The 16,369-nt window shown below is 41.7% G+C and overlaps 3 protein-coding genes across 5 annotated transcripts; all 3 read right to left on the bottom strand.

Moving 5' to 3' along the window:
• Nucleotides 1–439: 439 nt before the first annotated feature.
• On the bottom strand, nt 440–5,831 carry LOC148166186 (protein meiotic P26-like). 2 transcript variants are annotated; one of them, XM_088049255.1, is made up of 9 exons: nt 5,730–5,831; nt 5,354–5,579; nt 5,158–5,302; nt 2,493–3,560; nt 2,291–2,423; nt 1,299–1,645; nt 890–1,247; nt 607–839; nt 440–557 (listed from the first exon to the last, which is right to left on the bottom strand). In XM_088049255.1, exons 2-9 carry the CDS (start codon nt 5,518–5,520, stop codon nt 453–455), a joined length of 2,556 nt encoding a protein of 851 aa, XP_087905381.1. In that variant the 5' UTR covers nt 5,521–5,579; nt 5,730–5,831; the 3' UTR covers nt 440–452. The 2 variants fall into 2 exon arrangements, with proteins under 2 accessions (XP_087905381.1, XP_087905380.1); XM_088049254.1 differs by having other exon boundaries at nt 2,291–3,560.
• Nucleotides 5,832–6,296: 465 nt separating this feature from the next.
• LOC148166185 (uncharacterized) lies at nt 6,297–11,820 on the bottom strand. 2 transcript variants are annotated; one of them, XM_088049256.1, is made up of 5 exons: nt 11,299–11,820; nt 9,493–10,056; nt 8,057–8,217; nt 7,385–7,559; nt 6,297–7,337 (listed from the first exon to the last, which is right to left on the bottom strand). In XM_088049256.1, the coding sequence occupies exons 1-5, from the start codon at nt 11,734–11,736 to the stop codon at nt 7,218–7,220; spliced, it is 1,458 nt and encodes a 485-aa protein (XP_087905382.1). In that variant the 5' UTR covers nt 11,737–11,820; the 3' UTR covers nt 6,297–7,217. The 2 variants fall into 2 exon arrangements, with proteins under 2 accessions (XP_087905382.1, XP_087905383.1); XM_088049257.1 differs by having other exon boundaries at nt 9,493–10,053.
• Nucleotides 11,821–15,036: 3,216 nt separating this feature from the next.
• LOC148166184 (nucleoporin Nup37-like) lies at nt 15,037–16,265 on the bottom strand. Its single transcript, XM_088048772.1, has 4 exons — nt 16,022–16,265; nt 15,793–15,975; nt 15,384–15,748; nt 15,037–15,338 (listed from the first exon to the last, which is right to left on the bottom strand). The coding sequence occupies exons 1-4, from the start codon at nt 16,175–16,177 to the stop codon at nt 15,089–15,091; spliced, it is 954 nt and encodes a 317-aa protein (XP_087904898.1). The 5' UTR covers nt 16,178–16,265; the 3' UTR covers nt 15,037–15,088.
• Between the last annotated feature and the right edge of the window lie 104 nt (nt 16,266–16,369).

Genomic DNA, 16,369 nt, shown 5'->3' with positions numbered 1-16,369 from the left:
GAAACAACGAAGCAATTTTTCTTGAAAATTGTGCTACGATTAAAGAAAAGACGATTAAAAGTTGGCACGTTCAGCTTCCAAACATTCAAAATTAACCGAGTTTCAAGCAATTTACACTAATTGACACCGTAAAATAAACGTTTTGTTTTTAAATAGTAGGAACCATATTATGCCTGCTGCTAAAAATTTCGAAAAACGATAAAAATAAAATTAATAATATTAAAAAATAATTAACGACTTTTTCTAAGTATACATAAATATACGTATTAAATAATGCTTTGGATAAATCATTAAAATCTAACAAATGCTTTTGTAATTAACTATTTCAAATTATTTCTTTTTTCCACTCTCTAAAATCATCATTAAAAAAAAAAGAAAAAAATATAAGACTAAATTAAAAATCAGTTCAGTACTGTGTACAGTGCGAGATCAAAACTACTTGCTTTGGGGCTCTAGAGGATGTACAACGTGTTCAACACGAGGACATGATGGTTGTTCTTCGCCAACGTCACGACGTACCCCTCGGAGGTAATTTTCAACCCGCAGCAGCGCGAAACCTGCAATTCAACCCGTTGAAACTCACCCCCGACCAAACCACCCACTCACCTTCACATACGGACATTCAAACTCTGAAATAAGACAGCCATCCCGCGAAAAAACGGCAACATGAAAGCGATTGCCGTGCGAATCCCCGATGAGAATGTCCCCAGCATCGGAAATATCGATCCCGTTGGGGAAGTTCGTTATGTTTTCGCAGCCGATGCGGCGCAGAAAGTGGCCTTCGTCGCTGAACACCACCACGTTGTGGCCTTTGAAGTCGCAGACGTAGAACTCTTTCCCTGGAAGGTGTTAAGTGATAAGAAACGGGGATTAAGAGTGGTTGGTTTACCGTGGATGGCGATGTCGGAAGGCTCTCTCATGAAGTCGCTGCAGTCGAACCAACGAATCAACTCTCCGCTCTCGCTGATGATAAATACCGTGGGGCTGACACTGTCAACGGCGACGATCTCGCCATGGCCCGTCACCGCAAGTCCCGCCACTATGTCGATGTATCTTATGGCAATCTTCTTGAGGAAGTGACCGTTCTTGGTGAAGATCTGCATTCGTGAGCGCTCGTTGCCGCGGTCACACACTACATATTTTCCAGTGGTGCGCATCACGGCGACCTTTCGGGGGTACCAGAGTTGTCCCTCGTCCTTGCCAGAGGTACCAAATTGAAACTTGAACACCCCAGACTTATCAAAGACCTGAAAACATCACTTTAGTAACGTTTCGTTCGTTGACAAACGACGTTTTACTTGAATGCGGTGGTTGTTGGTGTCGGCGACAATGATGTCCTCTTCTAACCCCAGACAGAACCCATGAGGCGAATTAAATTGTCCTTTGCTGGGTCCGAGCTGACCGAATTTTTGGCGAATTTGCATTGGACTAAACTTGTTGGAACGGGTGTGGGTGCCGTTGGGATTTGTGGTGGGAGCTGGAAGAATATTTGACATGGGATCAGACATTATGTCGTCAGGTGTGGAAAGTAAAGGAGATGTAGATGAGGAGACGCCACCGAAACCGTTGATTAAGCTGTTGGTCAAGTTGAGGGAGGCGGGAGATGTCGATCTGACAATCATCGTCCCGTTGCTAATCGGATTATCTACATTGAAAATAAAGCTTCAGAACTTTACCATTTAGAGGGGACGAAGTTAATGCATTATTGAAGTTTAAATTCCGTTATACAAGGGGTTTATAAATGTTTCTAGCATCAAGGCTGGCTCTGGGATTTCAGTCATGCACTATTTGGCCGCTTTGTTTTCAAAGTGATTATAACTATTTTGAAATCACTTACGTGAACGTTTCAGTTACGTTTTTGTGTCCAAATTTATGATTTTCACTTATCAAATCATGACTAGAACAGTCCAAATTTTTTAAAATTGCTTCATAAATAAGCGAGATAGCGACCTTTATATCTAGCGGCATCCGGAATCCAGTATGACCAACTTTAAACGCTTTCAACTGGCTTATTTTTTGACGTATGTAAATCTGTCGCCCATTTTGGATACTGGAAAACGTCCAAAACTCAATTTGCTCCATGATTGAGATTAATGAGACAAATGTCAGTTGAAAAATCTAAACCCACATTTGTAATGAGCGGCAAATTTCTTTGAGATTTCATAGCTACCCTTGATGCTAGAAACATTTATAAACACCTTGTACAAGTTCGTAAAGAGAAAAACAAAATATAGCGGCGCCTAGGGAACGAATGCAATTAGTGTTGCTCCGTTTGTTTGTTGGGACTTACCGGTGTTGAGCCCCAGCTTGGCGAGCGAAGCGAGATTCTTGTAGGCAGTGTCGTTGGTGAGAAAGTCGGCCAGATTGAAGGGCGGCGTGGGTGATGTGGCCGCACTGTTCGTGCTCTCAGCAAGAGTCGCCAACTGGGCAAGATTATATTCAGCAATGCTAGAAAAACCCGGCATGGCGGCGGCGGCAGCGGCCGTATTCACCTGAGGCAACGGCGGACTCTGTGCCAACGCGAAGTTCTGCATATTACCGCTCATGTCGCCGTCGAACGACGACTGCATCGAAGTCGGAAGCGAAATAGGGCTGCTATTGGTGATCGAGGCATTGCAACCGTTGGTCAACGGTTGGCTCGCCGCCAACGGAGGTGCAGTAGGACTTGACTCTCGCGATTTTTCCGTGCGAAAACTTCCGAATTGCTCCTTGACGATGCTCTCGAACGAGGCGAAATCCGTGCGAAATTCGATCTGGAACGTTTCGTCGAATTTCGGCGTGTTATTGTTGAGTTCCAGCAGGCGATCAGCGACTGTTTTCTTCAGGTACATAATTTCAGGAACGGTAGAAATTTCCAAAAGACGCGTTGTGTAAGATCTCGCGTCTTCGAAATTACCGATTGTTTTACCGACTTCGTCGTTTTCTTTCATTATTATCAACTCTCTTTCGTGGTAAAGCTCGTTTAGTTTAGATAAAGCTTCGTCTCTGCATTTTTCCAAAACCGCTTTGTAGCTCTGATACGACTCGTTGATCAAATCCCGCGCCGTCGAACGTTGATGCGCCAATTCCTCCAAACTGTTATTCAATCCTGTTGACAACTTCAACAACTCCTCCACTTTAGTCTTACTCTCGGCCAATAAAGCTTTCATTTCTTGTCGAACTCGCATCTCCGAATCTGCAATACCTTCAGCGTGATGCTCAGGACCTTTATGCTCATTCTTTATACACTCGTTGCAAGCAGTAATATTACAGGTATTGCAGTAATAAATCAAATTCTCGCCTTTGTGATTATCACACTCCAACGGCTTATGAATAGTTATTTTAACACCGTCTTTGCGCATATCTTCCAAAGCTACAACTTGATGCGATTCGAAACAACGCATATAATGATGAGCAGAGTCGCAATGGTTGCACAATAAATTGTGACAAGTATTGCAACGCGACTTGGCCACTTCTTTGGCTGTGCACGAAGTGCAATGCAAGTTGGACGAGTTCGAAACGTCAGCGATATTCGTTTTGGTTACGTCTAGAGGAAGAGCAGCCAACTTTTTTGTGCCGACCTAAATAAAAAAAAAACAATTATGCACTTCTTGTATATTTCCCACACCGGATATTAAAATAGAAGACGTGGGACTAAAACCACCAAAGGTGCCAACGATATAAATACAAGCACACTCGACGAAAGAGGCGAATTTTATCTATAATAACAAATAAGAGTCGAAGTTCACTTTTGGGTCATTACCACTGCATTGTTTGATGACTCATTAAATTATTGAGTTGCAAATTGTTGGGAATTTCAAGAAAGCCAACGGGATGCTCGAGAAATACTGAATGCGGTAGATCAATGTTTATTATTTAAAGGTGAACTCGCCATTGCGTCGATCGCTTCGTAAATAATAAAATAATAGTTCTCAATTAAGGTAATCAAATAATGCTTATCATGGTAGAAACTGGGGCGGTTTCAACGACCACGTAAGTGCTAGGACCCAAAAAGAGGCCAAAAACTCGAGCAGTCCTATAAGAATCCCAATGTGGATTAGTAGCCCAATTGGGGCAATGATAAGGCTACAAATGGTAAGTTTAAGATACAACACATTGCCCAAAAGCTGCTTTTCTAAGGGCCGATTTCATGTTGACTTGCGGCATTGCAAATCAAAGTCGCACTGACTTAGGGCCGATTTCAACAACTAGCGTTTAACTGTAGTTTTAATACGAACTGGTGATTTTAAACTTAATTAATGCCTTAAAAAAAAACTGAAAAAATAGTGAAACACTCACTAGAAACAATTGGCATTAAATACTGATTGCTTGAAACACTAAATCAATCTTCAATTAAATTGAAAACTCCCCGTGATTTCTCCCAATTCATTGCAGTTTTGTAGTTCTAAAATGTCTAATATATCTCAATGTATTTGTCTACCAGTTACTGGCGTTCGATGTTCTCGATGATTTAGATTATCTCTTCGGCATGGTCTAATAGGATCTTAACAATGTTTTTTGAGCTATGAGATAATTTTAAGACACCTAAACTTTCGGAATCATCTAGAAGAACGTCTTCATCTGCTCTACGAATTATGTGCAGAAAATCAGCTGTTGCAAGAACAATGATAAATTAAAAAGCTGTATAAATCTGTGTTGAAAATGCGAGTAACTCTGCAATCGGCTTCAAAACGAAGAGCGCTCCTTGGCTTTACGAGGTGAAATCTTAGATACATTCCTAGAACAGTATTTAGCATCTAGACTATGCATGTAGTCTGTTAGGCCTCCTAGAACCACAAATCCACTCTCATTCACTTCTCAATTTTGATAAAAATACAAATGTCAAAAATTGACAATTCATTAATCTCAGTTTTAGATCGTTAACTGGTTGAAATTGGCCAGTTACTTGCTAAACGTAGATTAGTAATAAAGTCTTAGTTTAGGTGACTGGTGAAATCGGCCCTTGCGTTTTTAGTCTTCTAAACAACATAAAATGATGCAACATAATTAAATCCCAATTTATCAATGAATTATAAAACAAGCTGGTCTAGACTGGGCGATAAAAACCGGCAGAGTCCGCAAATCGTTTCATAAGAATGAAGTAAGACCGGCGGTTATCGGACCGTATTTATAAACTTTCTTATCAACATGGAGCATGAATGATTGAGGTGATTTTACCTTGGTTTCATGCCCACAAGTGGGGCACATGATGGTAGCATCAGCAGTCCCAGCATCCCCGCCTTCTCCAACCAACTTCTTATCCAAACACTCTTCACAAAAGGAATGCAAACAGTGCAACATTCGAGACACCAACAAAGGTCCTCTGCAAGTCCATCAATCAATATCTGGTTGTAATAAAAATGCAATAACATACCCACACATGCCGCACGTATCAGGATCGGCCAATAAGCCGTCCTCTAAAGCATCCGTCGAACACATTTTGACACTTCCTTCAAAAATCGCAATGTCCCCAAAGTCATCCGACTCTTTAGTTATCTCCTTTGATTCGGGGAAGTCTTCAGGCGCGTTTGTACACATCATGATCTTCGTTCCTTTGTAGGCCTTTTATTAACGAAAACTTAATCTCGTAGGTAGTGTGACTGAAAACAAACGAATGTTAAGGGGGCTGTCGCAAACAAACATGGCGGCGGGAGTAAAACCCCCAACACTACAACCATTGCGGAATTTGTCCGGATCCAACAAACACACAAAACGACGCAAAATCAACCGAATTTACTTTAAAAACTTACCAATGCCATAACGAGCTAGTGTTTAGCAAATGGCGCGTCTTGCGTCTTTAAGCGCAAGGGCAATGGGTTATTGAGCACTAGGAGTGGGGATACGTCAAATCGTCAAATATCCGCAGACCCGGGAAAGCTCGCGCACAATTTTAAACCTTATCTAACCTATTTTTACGGGCGAAAGCAAAAATCCAACCAGCGAATTCGAAATCGAAAGTCGACGCTGATTTATTAAACGAATGTTTTACGTGATTAACTCACCGATTTCTGCAGGAATTAAGAAGAAAAATCACAAAAACTGAGATTCAGGCGACGCCACAAAAAAAATCGCGCGCTCGTTTGTTTGTTGTTGAAAATCCATAAGTTACTTGATCGCGGGTTTTATGGTGGCGCAGCGATAAATTAGACGACAGGGCCGGAGTGAGGAAATTTATAAATAAAAGGGGACGAGTTGGCTGAGTCTGACCTTGAACTAAATATGCAAATATTTGTTTTTATTCGTGAATTTGGAAGGTGGTGCAATTAAACTTGTCAGATACTACAAATCTATTAAGAACCAATGAAAATAAACATGAGTTACATTTTGAATCAAAATTTTATTAATTTTTTTTAGTTATTCCTATTAGATATAAAAAACAAACACTTTTCTATTTCTCTCCCTAAAATAACACAGAGCAATATAAACAGAATGAGAAGTGAAATGTCCAATGATTTCGAGCACTTAATTTTGAACGTCAAGAATAAAATAAAGAGAATTTATGTGTTATTCTAAAACATTTCACATCACATTTTACATTATTACAGTATTAAGGGACTGACAATATATGCATCAACAGGTTAACTGAAAACTGCCATGAAAACAGAAGTTACAGAAGAATTGTTTCAAGTATTGTCCATTGTAATGTACACTTGAGGCAGTCAAAACAGTGTATAAACACTGCACTTTGGTTATTAACACATAACTATATTAACAATTTAAATGATAATAAAAATATTCTGCTCTGCCTTATAATTACAAGGGGTAATGGTTCATTATCATACTAGAGATACTTACAACTTAGAACCTACTGCATAAATAAATTAACAGGGCAGCGAACAAACCGTCTTACATCAATGAGAGATTATAAACTTTTAATTAATACCACCGAATGAAACATAAAAAATTCAAGTTTGTCGCTGCTGAATAAAAATTTCGAACCTGTTGCGTTATCCACTGTTGAGGTAATCAAATAACGCAACCGAAACAAACACAATAAACACTTTACACGGCAAAAAATGAGAAACAAAACGGACAAGTTTCGCTAGCCACAGATTTGATCACTCACACAGTCAGTTTTGTAAGTACTCTCTCAGACGCAGGTAATAAAAAAAATAATTATATAATAATAAATGAGAACACGAGGACACTGCTAATATGCAATATGTACATTTAAGGAATGAAGGCGATTATTTTTAATGACGAGGTAATGAATATGTCAAATCGCCCAAGCGATCTGTTTACTCGTCTTCATCCTCTTCAGCCTCTTCTTCATCTTCTTCTACCTCTTCAGCCTCAGGTACTGGGGTGGCTTGTTGAGCAGGGTGCTGATTAATTTTCTTCTTATATGCAGTCATTTCCTACCAAAACGCGCATCAGCAAACAATTATTAAAACTCTCTCAATACCTTCTCATAGCGAGCTTTATCCTTGTCAGCCAGAGCTTCGTACTTCCCCTTGACTTCAGGCTCGGCGTCGGCCCATCTTCTCCCCAACTCCTTGGCGATGTCCCCAACGCCAAATTCAGGATTCTGAGTCTTGACTTTGGCGCGCTCATCGTTGCTAAACCAAAAGAACGCCGACCTGCGCCAAAAACCCAAATTAAAGTAGAGAGTAAGCAAACATTTTTGTCCGATCTATGGTGGCGCCATCTATCCATAGTTTTGCATATTATATCAAGATATCACGATATCAAGAAACGGCAAATGTAAATAAAGAAAATATAAACTTTTCTGAAGGATTCATAAATATTTACAATTATTCAGTTGTTATAAAAGATTAAATCAATAAATCACAAATAAAAATTAATTAACTTGTAAGTTTAATGATGTCTCCTAAAAAATCTTGTGTATCACGGCCAAAAAAGAAACACTTTTTGGCCTTGGTACACAGATAACTATTACAACCACGTCATTTTTGGCTGTCCGAAAAAGTCTATCAATTTGTTCCACAGGTACGAAACAAATCCTTCGCGCTTTTCCTGGCGATTTAGCACAGGATTATAACCGAACAACCTTGCAGTTGCCGATTGATCAAACTGTGCAATCAGCTGAGTTCATTCAAAAATAAAACACACTTACAACGAACGTTTGGGAGCGTTCGGATCCTTGTTTTGTTTCCTCTTCTTGCCACGTTGCTTCTCTCCTTTGGGAGGAGTGTAGTTTTTCATTTCGTCGTCGTAACGCTTCTTATCGTTCTCGGCCATTTCGTGGAAACGCTTCTTTTCCTTGTCCAACATGGTCTGGAACAAACGGGCCGATTAATCAACGGAATTTTAATCGATCTTTAAACCCCATCAAACATTCAGGATATTGACGTGTCCTCCGCGGTGAAAACGATATTTAACCTTAATAATTGATGGTTTTGCACGGGGAGTTTGTTATTCCATCAAGTCACATGTTTTGCCCCCATTTGTCGTCAATTTTTTATTTCTGGAAACGGCGTAAAATGCTTATCCAAGGACCGCTTTTCTTTATCGCTGCAAGTAATGGCGGTAATATCGAACGGACCACAATTAAAAGTTTCGATAATAAAATCGATAAGTCAAACAAAAAAAATTATCGCCGTTTTACATTCCAGCTGGGACGCTTAAACTAATGAAAGTACGTGAAGGCAAAGGGTTCACGTACCCTCCTCGAATTCACCCTTTCTCATTCCACATCACCATTGATTTTCAGTCCTTGCAATATAAAGCGGCGCTTGCGTAAAATTCATATGTACGCCTTTATAATTTCGTCTAAATATCCAGGATCCCACCTCCAGAGAATCAAATTAATAACTCTGGAAAAAAAAGGAATCTTCGGATGATCGATGGGGATGGAAAGGGCGCCACGTGAAAACAACCCTTAAGTGGTGTCATTTTAACCGTCCGCGAATTCGTCGATTTGAATAAATTTAAACTAGTGTGGGGCTCGAGCCGGCAACAATGCGACCACCGTCTTTCTGCTGCAGATGCGGACCCGAAACCTGTTTACCTTCGCCAAGAAACGAGATGGTAATGTAAGTCTCCTCGGGCGCTGTGGGCTGGATCCCAGAAACCGGGGTGAGAGCCGTAAAATCTCTTTTTTACAACAACCAACTCACAAAGGGTTTGCCAGGAATGAGTTTGTATCGAGTTTTCCGGCAAATTTACCAAAGAGTGATTAATTATTTTTTGCCGGAGAACAAAAACAATGAATAGCAATTTTGACAAACCAGAAACGATTTTTTTCTGTAAAGGTTAATGGCATACAGGTCTCATGGTCATTAAATTGTTGCTGTAAAAAATTATGCCCCAGGGCAACGTTGAATTAGTCGCTATCGAGTGAGGCATCGGCGGAAAAGCGGCGATTTTCGGGAAACTCGTCTAATTTATTTTTAAAAAGATTGTAAACACGAAGTTTCGTTGAATCTTTTTTGCGCTCACACAATGCAAAACTAAGTTACGAAGTCAAAGAATGTTTGATCGAGTTTTTTAATGTTTCCGACTTTTAAATTACCCTTGAAACTTTCCCTGTTGTAAAACGAAACAACTCACCTTCCACCTTTCGGCGCATTTCTTAGAGAACTCAGCAAAGACGACATTCTCTTCAGGGTGTTTCTTTTTGTGTTCTTCTCTGCAAGTCTGAACAAAGAATGCATATGCGGTCATGCGACCTCTTGGTCTAGCATCGGCTTTTGCACGCGGCATCCTTCCCTTGTTTTGGTTTTGAGCTAAGACGTTGGTCACCTGCTGCTGCTGATGCTGTTGATGGTTGTTCTGCAACTGGTGCTGTTGCTGCTGCTGCAACTGTTGTTGCAACTGCTGTTGCTGATGCTGCTGAATCTGCTGTTGCTGCAACTGTTGCTGTTGCAACTGCTGCTGGTGCTGCAACTGTTGTTGCTGTTGCTGCTGCTGCTGCTGCTGCAGATGTATGTGCTGCTGCTGCCTCGCTTGCGCCTCAGCTATCGCCTGGTGATGCTGTTGGATAGCAGCCTGCTGTGCTTCCGCCTGCTGCCTATGCACCTCCTGCTGGTGGCGTTGGGCCTCTTGGTGCCTCTGTTGCGCTTCTTGCTGCTGTTGCCTCTGGGCGTCTTCTTGTCTCGCTTGAGCTTCTGACTGCTGCAAAAAACGAGAAATCATAAGTTGACCTCACCCCCGCTGCACGAAAAATTTCAACAAGAATTCCGATAATTAAACGGAGAGATTAATTAAAATACGCTGGCAGGTTTATGGCGGTCAATTATTTCGTTCTCGGGCGCACCCAAGATGAGACCACCTGTCCTGACCTCCAATGTGCGGCCACCGAGGCTTATAATGACCCCAACTAAAGGGCGTTATCGTGCTGTACCTCACTAACTAACTTACAATCTCGCTTTATGACTCCAAAGCGCGGAATGAAGACGTTTATTACAGACTAATTCTATTGTTGACGTAAATTGTAAATCGATTTCGCGACAAAATTGCACAATAATTGCCGGAACACCCCTTCGATATCTTAAACTGTCGCGTTTTTTTAATTAACTCCGCACCGTAATTTACGAAAATTATATGGACGAAGAACTGGTTTGACCTGCGACTCGGACAAGAAAGCATTAATTATAAATTTCATAGTCGTAATTCATTAATTGGAAGTACGTTGTCACGATTTTCGCAAAATGAAAAAATCCTCAAGGTTACCGAAGAACGAGTCATAAAAGTGGCGAAGAAAATCTGACAAGTAATTCTGACACTTGATGGAGAATTCGCGTGGAAAAGTTCGACTGTACTTTTGAATGAGTGGTAAAAATAGAAATATTTGTACAATGTGTAGAAACGTTTCATTCATTTAAAAATTGGTGCGGATCAATTAATTACGGTTTTAATTAATGATTTACAAGTTTGTTGAGTAAATGGGAATAAAAACAGATATTTATCGATTGATCGTGGCTCTAATAATCGGTACCTTCTGGGAACGTAAAGTACAATAAAAATTACGTTGAATTTAATACTTTTAAAAATGCTGCAAATTCAGACTTTAATGGCCGTTTTACGACTTGCAAGTTTTAGCAATTTAAGAAATAACGAACACCTGCTTCAGTTTGAAATTTTCGCTTTGGTCGACTACCTGAAAAATTGCGAGTTATAGCCCAGATGTATCGTTTTTTGACTGTTATTTTATGACACGAAGAAGTGTTGCAAGTTTTTGGGCTCTTTGAGTAAGAAAAAGGTCTTCCAGACAAAGAAAGCGAGTGTATAAAATTCGGGTGTAAAACCGGCGACGGGTAGAAGACCGCCAGGTTTAGTGCGCTGGTTGGTCCGAGGGTCAGAGACAGGTAGGCGGATTAGGCTTTAGACCGGGGGTTCGAAGTCGGTAAAACGTACCGGGGGAGGGGGAGTCTGTACAGGTGGCATGGTCTGTTGTTGCTGTTGCGACTGTTGCAAATTTTGCTGCGTTTGTTGCATATTTTGCTGTTGCATCGCATGCATAGAATTGTCCATGGTCGCGGGTGGGTACCACCACTGCGTTTGTGGGGGTGCAGGCGCCCCGGCCGCATTCCCACCCCCGAGCCTGTAGTCATAGCCGGGGGCGCGCGGCGTGGCGGTGACCGTCGTGACGGCGGGACTTTGGAAGCTGCTGGCCATTTTGTACGAGAACAGCTGGTGGTGGTTCTGCGAAGCGCCCGTACTGACGGGATCGTGCTGGGCCGCCATGTGCTGCTGCTGCATCAAGTGCTGATGCTGCAGCTGCTGCTCGGGGGCGGCGACGACGCCGGGCCACCACATCGCGTCTCCCCAAGCGCCGCGGTGCTGTTCCGACATGGCGCTCTACGGTTCGAGGGAGAGAAAAGGGTGCGCTGCCACCCCAAGATCGCTTAACATTCACCGCACCAGCGCCGGAACCATCCTAGAGCGTCGCGACGCTCGCACCAATTCAAACAAAAACTTCAATTTATATGCACACACACACGCACACCAACTGATTTTGAGCCGAGCGCGCCTCGTTCGAACCGCCGCTTCACGAAATCTGGCAACACGGAAAAATACGGCGAGGGACGCCAATACCGGCGGCGGAGACAGCGCCCTCACACGCAGCGGAGTCGGTGAGAAATTGGACCGGCATTCGCCCTCTCCCCGAGCCCCCCCGTTATCCAGCCGGAACCTAAGACCGGTCGTTCGCGAGAAGAAAGGCCCCAAAAGGCGCAAGCGCCACTGCATTTTTGGCGCCCGAACGAAAAGCACAGCCAAAAACTCATCAAACACAGCAAAACCGACATCTTCCGTTACCAAACGCAACAATCCTCCAAGTCCAACTGCATAAATTTTCATTTTTTTTTTCGCTTGGGGTTACAGCACCCTCGAAGTTTCATGGACTATTGATCAACGGAACGTTACATTCAGACAAGAAACTTACTGATCAACGACTTAATTTTACGGCGCCATTCAGTTCTGAATAAACATTACCATAATAATTACCATAAATAACAATATGTCTCGCAATATTTATGCCGCAACACGAGGAATCGTGAAATCAAAATAGTTTAAAGACCACTGTTTACACACCGCAGACCTTGACAGTGCAAATATCGCATCAACCATGAATGAAGAGAAATCAGAAGAAACTTTTACTCTTTCAGTTAAAATTTCTGTATACTTACCCCTCTGGACAGAGCACGAATTAACAAGACAACATCGATGGTGAAACAATGGGGGAAGGGTGCTAGAAACAGGGGGCACAAGTCTAGTACGACTAGTAAAAATGTATCGCATAAATTAGGTTTAGCAGTGTTGGTTAAACTCGAAAGAATATTGCACTACGAGGACCTAAAGTGTGACATTGTAGACGTAATTTATGAAAGGTCACGTGGTCAGTATGATGAATGAAACAAAGAAATTAACAATCCTTTATCATTATAAGTGAAAAAATGCAATTTCGGATGTGATTAACTGATTAGTAACAGCAGTGTGGAATCTAATTAATGAAATTTAACCGACAAGTGTACAGATATGAAGTACTCTCATTTCATAATATCACTTTATCTTACAACTGAGCTCTTATCACTGTAGCGTTACTACAAACTTCGACATCAAAGTCGCGTTTGTTCTTTTATGTAGCCAAACAATACAAGACTGGAAAATCGTGCCCCCTGTTCCTTTAATTATCGTTTTAAAAATACTATTCGATCAATAAAAAAAATGCAACATCCAAGTGTTAATTAGTGCAGCAATTCCCCTTTTTCGTCACCGGCCTGTAATTAAAATTCAGGTGCAGCAAATGCTTGAAAAATCCGCAAAACCCTCTGATTAACAATCGCGTTGTTAACATTCCAAATTTGAAGTTTTAATTAGTAATTTTTAATTAATTAAAAAAAGACGCATGCGCATAAAAAAACGGACGCCGTATCCACATTTATCAGGCTCCTGGTATCCGTCTGCCCCTTCCGCCGCCTTACCCGTCACCGGTCAATAAGACGACCGAAAACGCTCCCGGGCTCGCCGCCTCCAGCCCTACAATTAACTTCCTGCATCCGCTTCATTAATTCTTTAGATATCAAAGCCCAAAAACTACATGGGTGTGTGGAAAGAAGTGACGTCATGGTAATTAGCACCGCGGTACCCAAAATGGCGGAGATGATTACAGGAAGGGGCTTGAAATTCCCGCCAATTCCGCGACGGTTAATAGAGGCGGCCAGCGAGGTGACCCAATATGCCTGCAATTGACGCGCGATCGGAAGAAAAATTGATCCAATGCAAATGGGTCAACGCAATGGGCGATTTTGGTTTCTGGGAAAATTACGACTAAAAAGATACGCGATGACCTCTGGTAACCTTCGTGTGGCGTCTGATTATATTTGAATATTTCCAGGGGGTGTGTGGTTGGGGTTGGAAGGCGGCAAAATATCATTTTTTTGAATCGGGTTCGATATTCGAAAATTGGGGCGAAGGCGAAATGCGCCGCCTACGTCATCAATAAAAGTGTGGTCAAAAAGGCCTAAACCGCGTCTTCACGTCGAAAATTGTGCGAAATCCGCCCGCAATCCGCTAGTTTTCATCGAAATTCAATGTATGGGATAACGCGTATTAGCCTTTAGCATAGGGAAATACATTGTACAAATGGAGTCGTATACGCTTATGCAGCTTGCCATATGAACAAAGCCTAGTAAAAACAAGTCCCGATAAGTCCGAACTGGGGGCCCGCAGGGCCCCCAGATTTTCTCCAAAAATCACAAATAATTCCGTCTTTGTTGAAAAAAATCACCAAAGTCCCCCGATCGCCCGTTTGTCCGTAAAAAAATAAAAACGGTCGTCAACGGGCGACCCAATGCTATCCTTATGGCAGCCATTTGCTATCCGTTATATGTATAGAGCCGAGCATTTCGTGAATTTGAGTTCGTTCGCTTGCAAACGGCCGACGCACTCCACCGCGAGAAAATTAACGAAGAAATATTAAAAACTACACGTACTATAAATATGATTCTATGACAATTTGTACATGCAAATATATAAAAATTTCTTACCTGAATCTCCCAACAAACTAACACACGGCTTCGTTCGTATTTGGACCCCACGCCACTTATGCGGTCTATAGGAGAACACAGGCGCACGCCATTGGTCCGTTTCGAAAGAAGCGCGAGTCATTTGCCAATCACAACCAATGAAAACCATTTTGTTATATTTCTTTTATGAACCAATAATATACTTAGTTACACAATAAATGACTACGGTGTTTATGGATACGCGACGCGGGAAAATAATTAATTTCGGATAATTATGGAGGAGCGGACGAGGGTGGTGTTCACGCAAGGGGTGCAGAAATTTAGGGGCTAAAGGTGACGAAAGTATAGGTTAGGTGCGTGGGTTGGGGGCGAAATTCCAGGCGCGGGCTTTCACGCGATTTTTATGGGGCAAATTGCGATGTTTCGGTTTAAAAAGGCCCTAAATTGGGCACGTAATTGTTATTTTACGCTAGGTAGGCAACACATAATACACACTTTTTCTTACGTAGTACGAAAAACCTTTTCCACCTTTTGAAAATACATTAAAAACTCGACTTTTTCAAACTCACTGAAATTTTATCTTAACAATTTTGAAATGAAGCAAATACAAATTAAAAGAATCTAATCATAGTATGCAACCAACTGTACACTTTATTTTAATTAAATTTTCGTACAAATTACTTCGAAGTTACTTTATAAAAAGACAAGGTGGTGTAGTCCCCGATGCAAACAATCGGACATCGACAATGCCAAGTAACATTACTGGGAAGAGTAACAGAAACTGCCAGTTTCGGCTGATTATTTTGAACATGAACGACTTTCAAAGTGTTATTCAAGTTGTTGATGGCAGCCACTAGTTCCCCAAACGGACTGAACCTGATGTGGCCCCCAGCTTCCGTGAAAACCAGATTTGAATTAGTAGGAACGCTGAAACGTTAAATTTAGCCCCCATCAAACTTTAATTATCCATACCAAGGTTTAGATAAGTCCCAAATTAGTAACTCTCCCAGTTGTAACGAGGCGACAAGTTGTGAGTCTGAGGGGGCCCAATGGCTACTCGACAGAGGTTTCCCGTAATCAAGCGAGAGAATTGGGGCTCGAGTTTCAACGTTGTAAAACCTAATAAGGCCGATTTTTTCAGCGACTAACAACTTTGAGCTGTCTTCTTTGTGCCAACAAACTGACATTCCAGGGGATGTTAAGGGTAAAGTTGCTACACATTTGTACTCTTCAGTGTCCCAGAGTTTGGCGGTGTTGTCGTCGCTTACAGACGCTAAAAAAGTGTTATCTGGGTCGAATTTCGTGTCGTTGATGTAACTAGAGTGACCATGGAGGGCCTAAAAACGAATTAACTCTTGCAGGGAGTGATAATAGTCCTTACTTTCACCACGTTGTTGTCTCTTAGGTCACTCTTCAAGACTCTCAAAACGTAATCCGCCCCTGCCGACGCAAATATTACGTTATTCGGCAAAATACTAATTGAACTTTCAGGGGATATAGTTATGGAAGTACAATGGATATCCTGGACAAATTCGGCCACGATTTCGCAGTCAAGCACCTGCTCCTACAACGGAGGTTAATAAAGGGTAAGAAAAAGTGTTAATACGTACGTTAATGTTGAGGTGCCCCAATAAAATCGTTTTTTCGAACCCGATAAGTATGAGGTCTTGGGAAAGGACAAAGGGGGATATTTCGACGACTAGAATCTGGCCGTATTGGGAGAGGTCCTTTTTAAAGACTTTGGAGTTTTCTACGCTGATTCCCATCGTTTTCGGCCGGTGCACTTAACCTCAAAAAATTTGAAAGTCTCATTTGCCCGAATTCTCGTTAGTTCGAAATTTTTTTCTTATTTGAATATTGATCCTTTTATTTCAGTGGCGGCTAATATAAAGTTGTGCAGGCCTTAAATGGCATTAAAAGGGCCAAAATTAAACTGTAAACTACTAATAGGGTTGTAA

The sequence above is a fragment of the Gnatocerus cornutus genome, unplaced genomic scaffold (assembly GCF_029298725.1).
Source record: "Gnatocerus cornutus isolate USDA-ARS CGAHR unplaced genomic scaffold, icGnaCorn1.1 ctg00000023.1, whole genome shotgun sequence".
NCBI classification, from domain to species: domain Eukaryota; kingdom Metazoa; phylum Arthropoda; class Insecta; order Coleoptera; family Tenebrionidae; genus Gnatocerus; species Gnatocerus cornutus.
The sequence above is the reverse complement of the archived record's forward strand: the minus strand, read 5'-3'. Positions and strand labels throughout refer to the sequence as shown.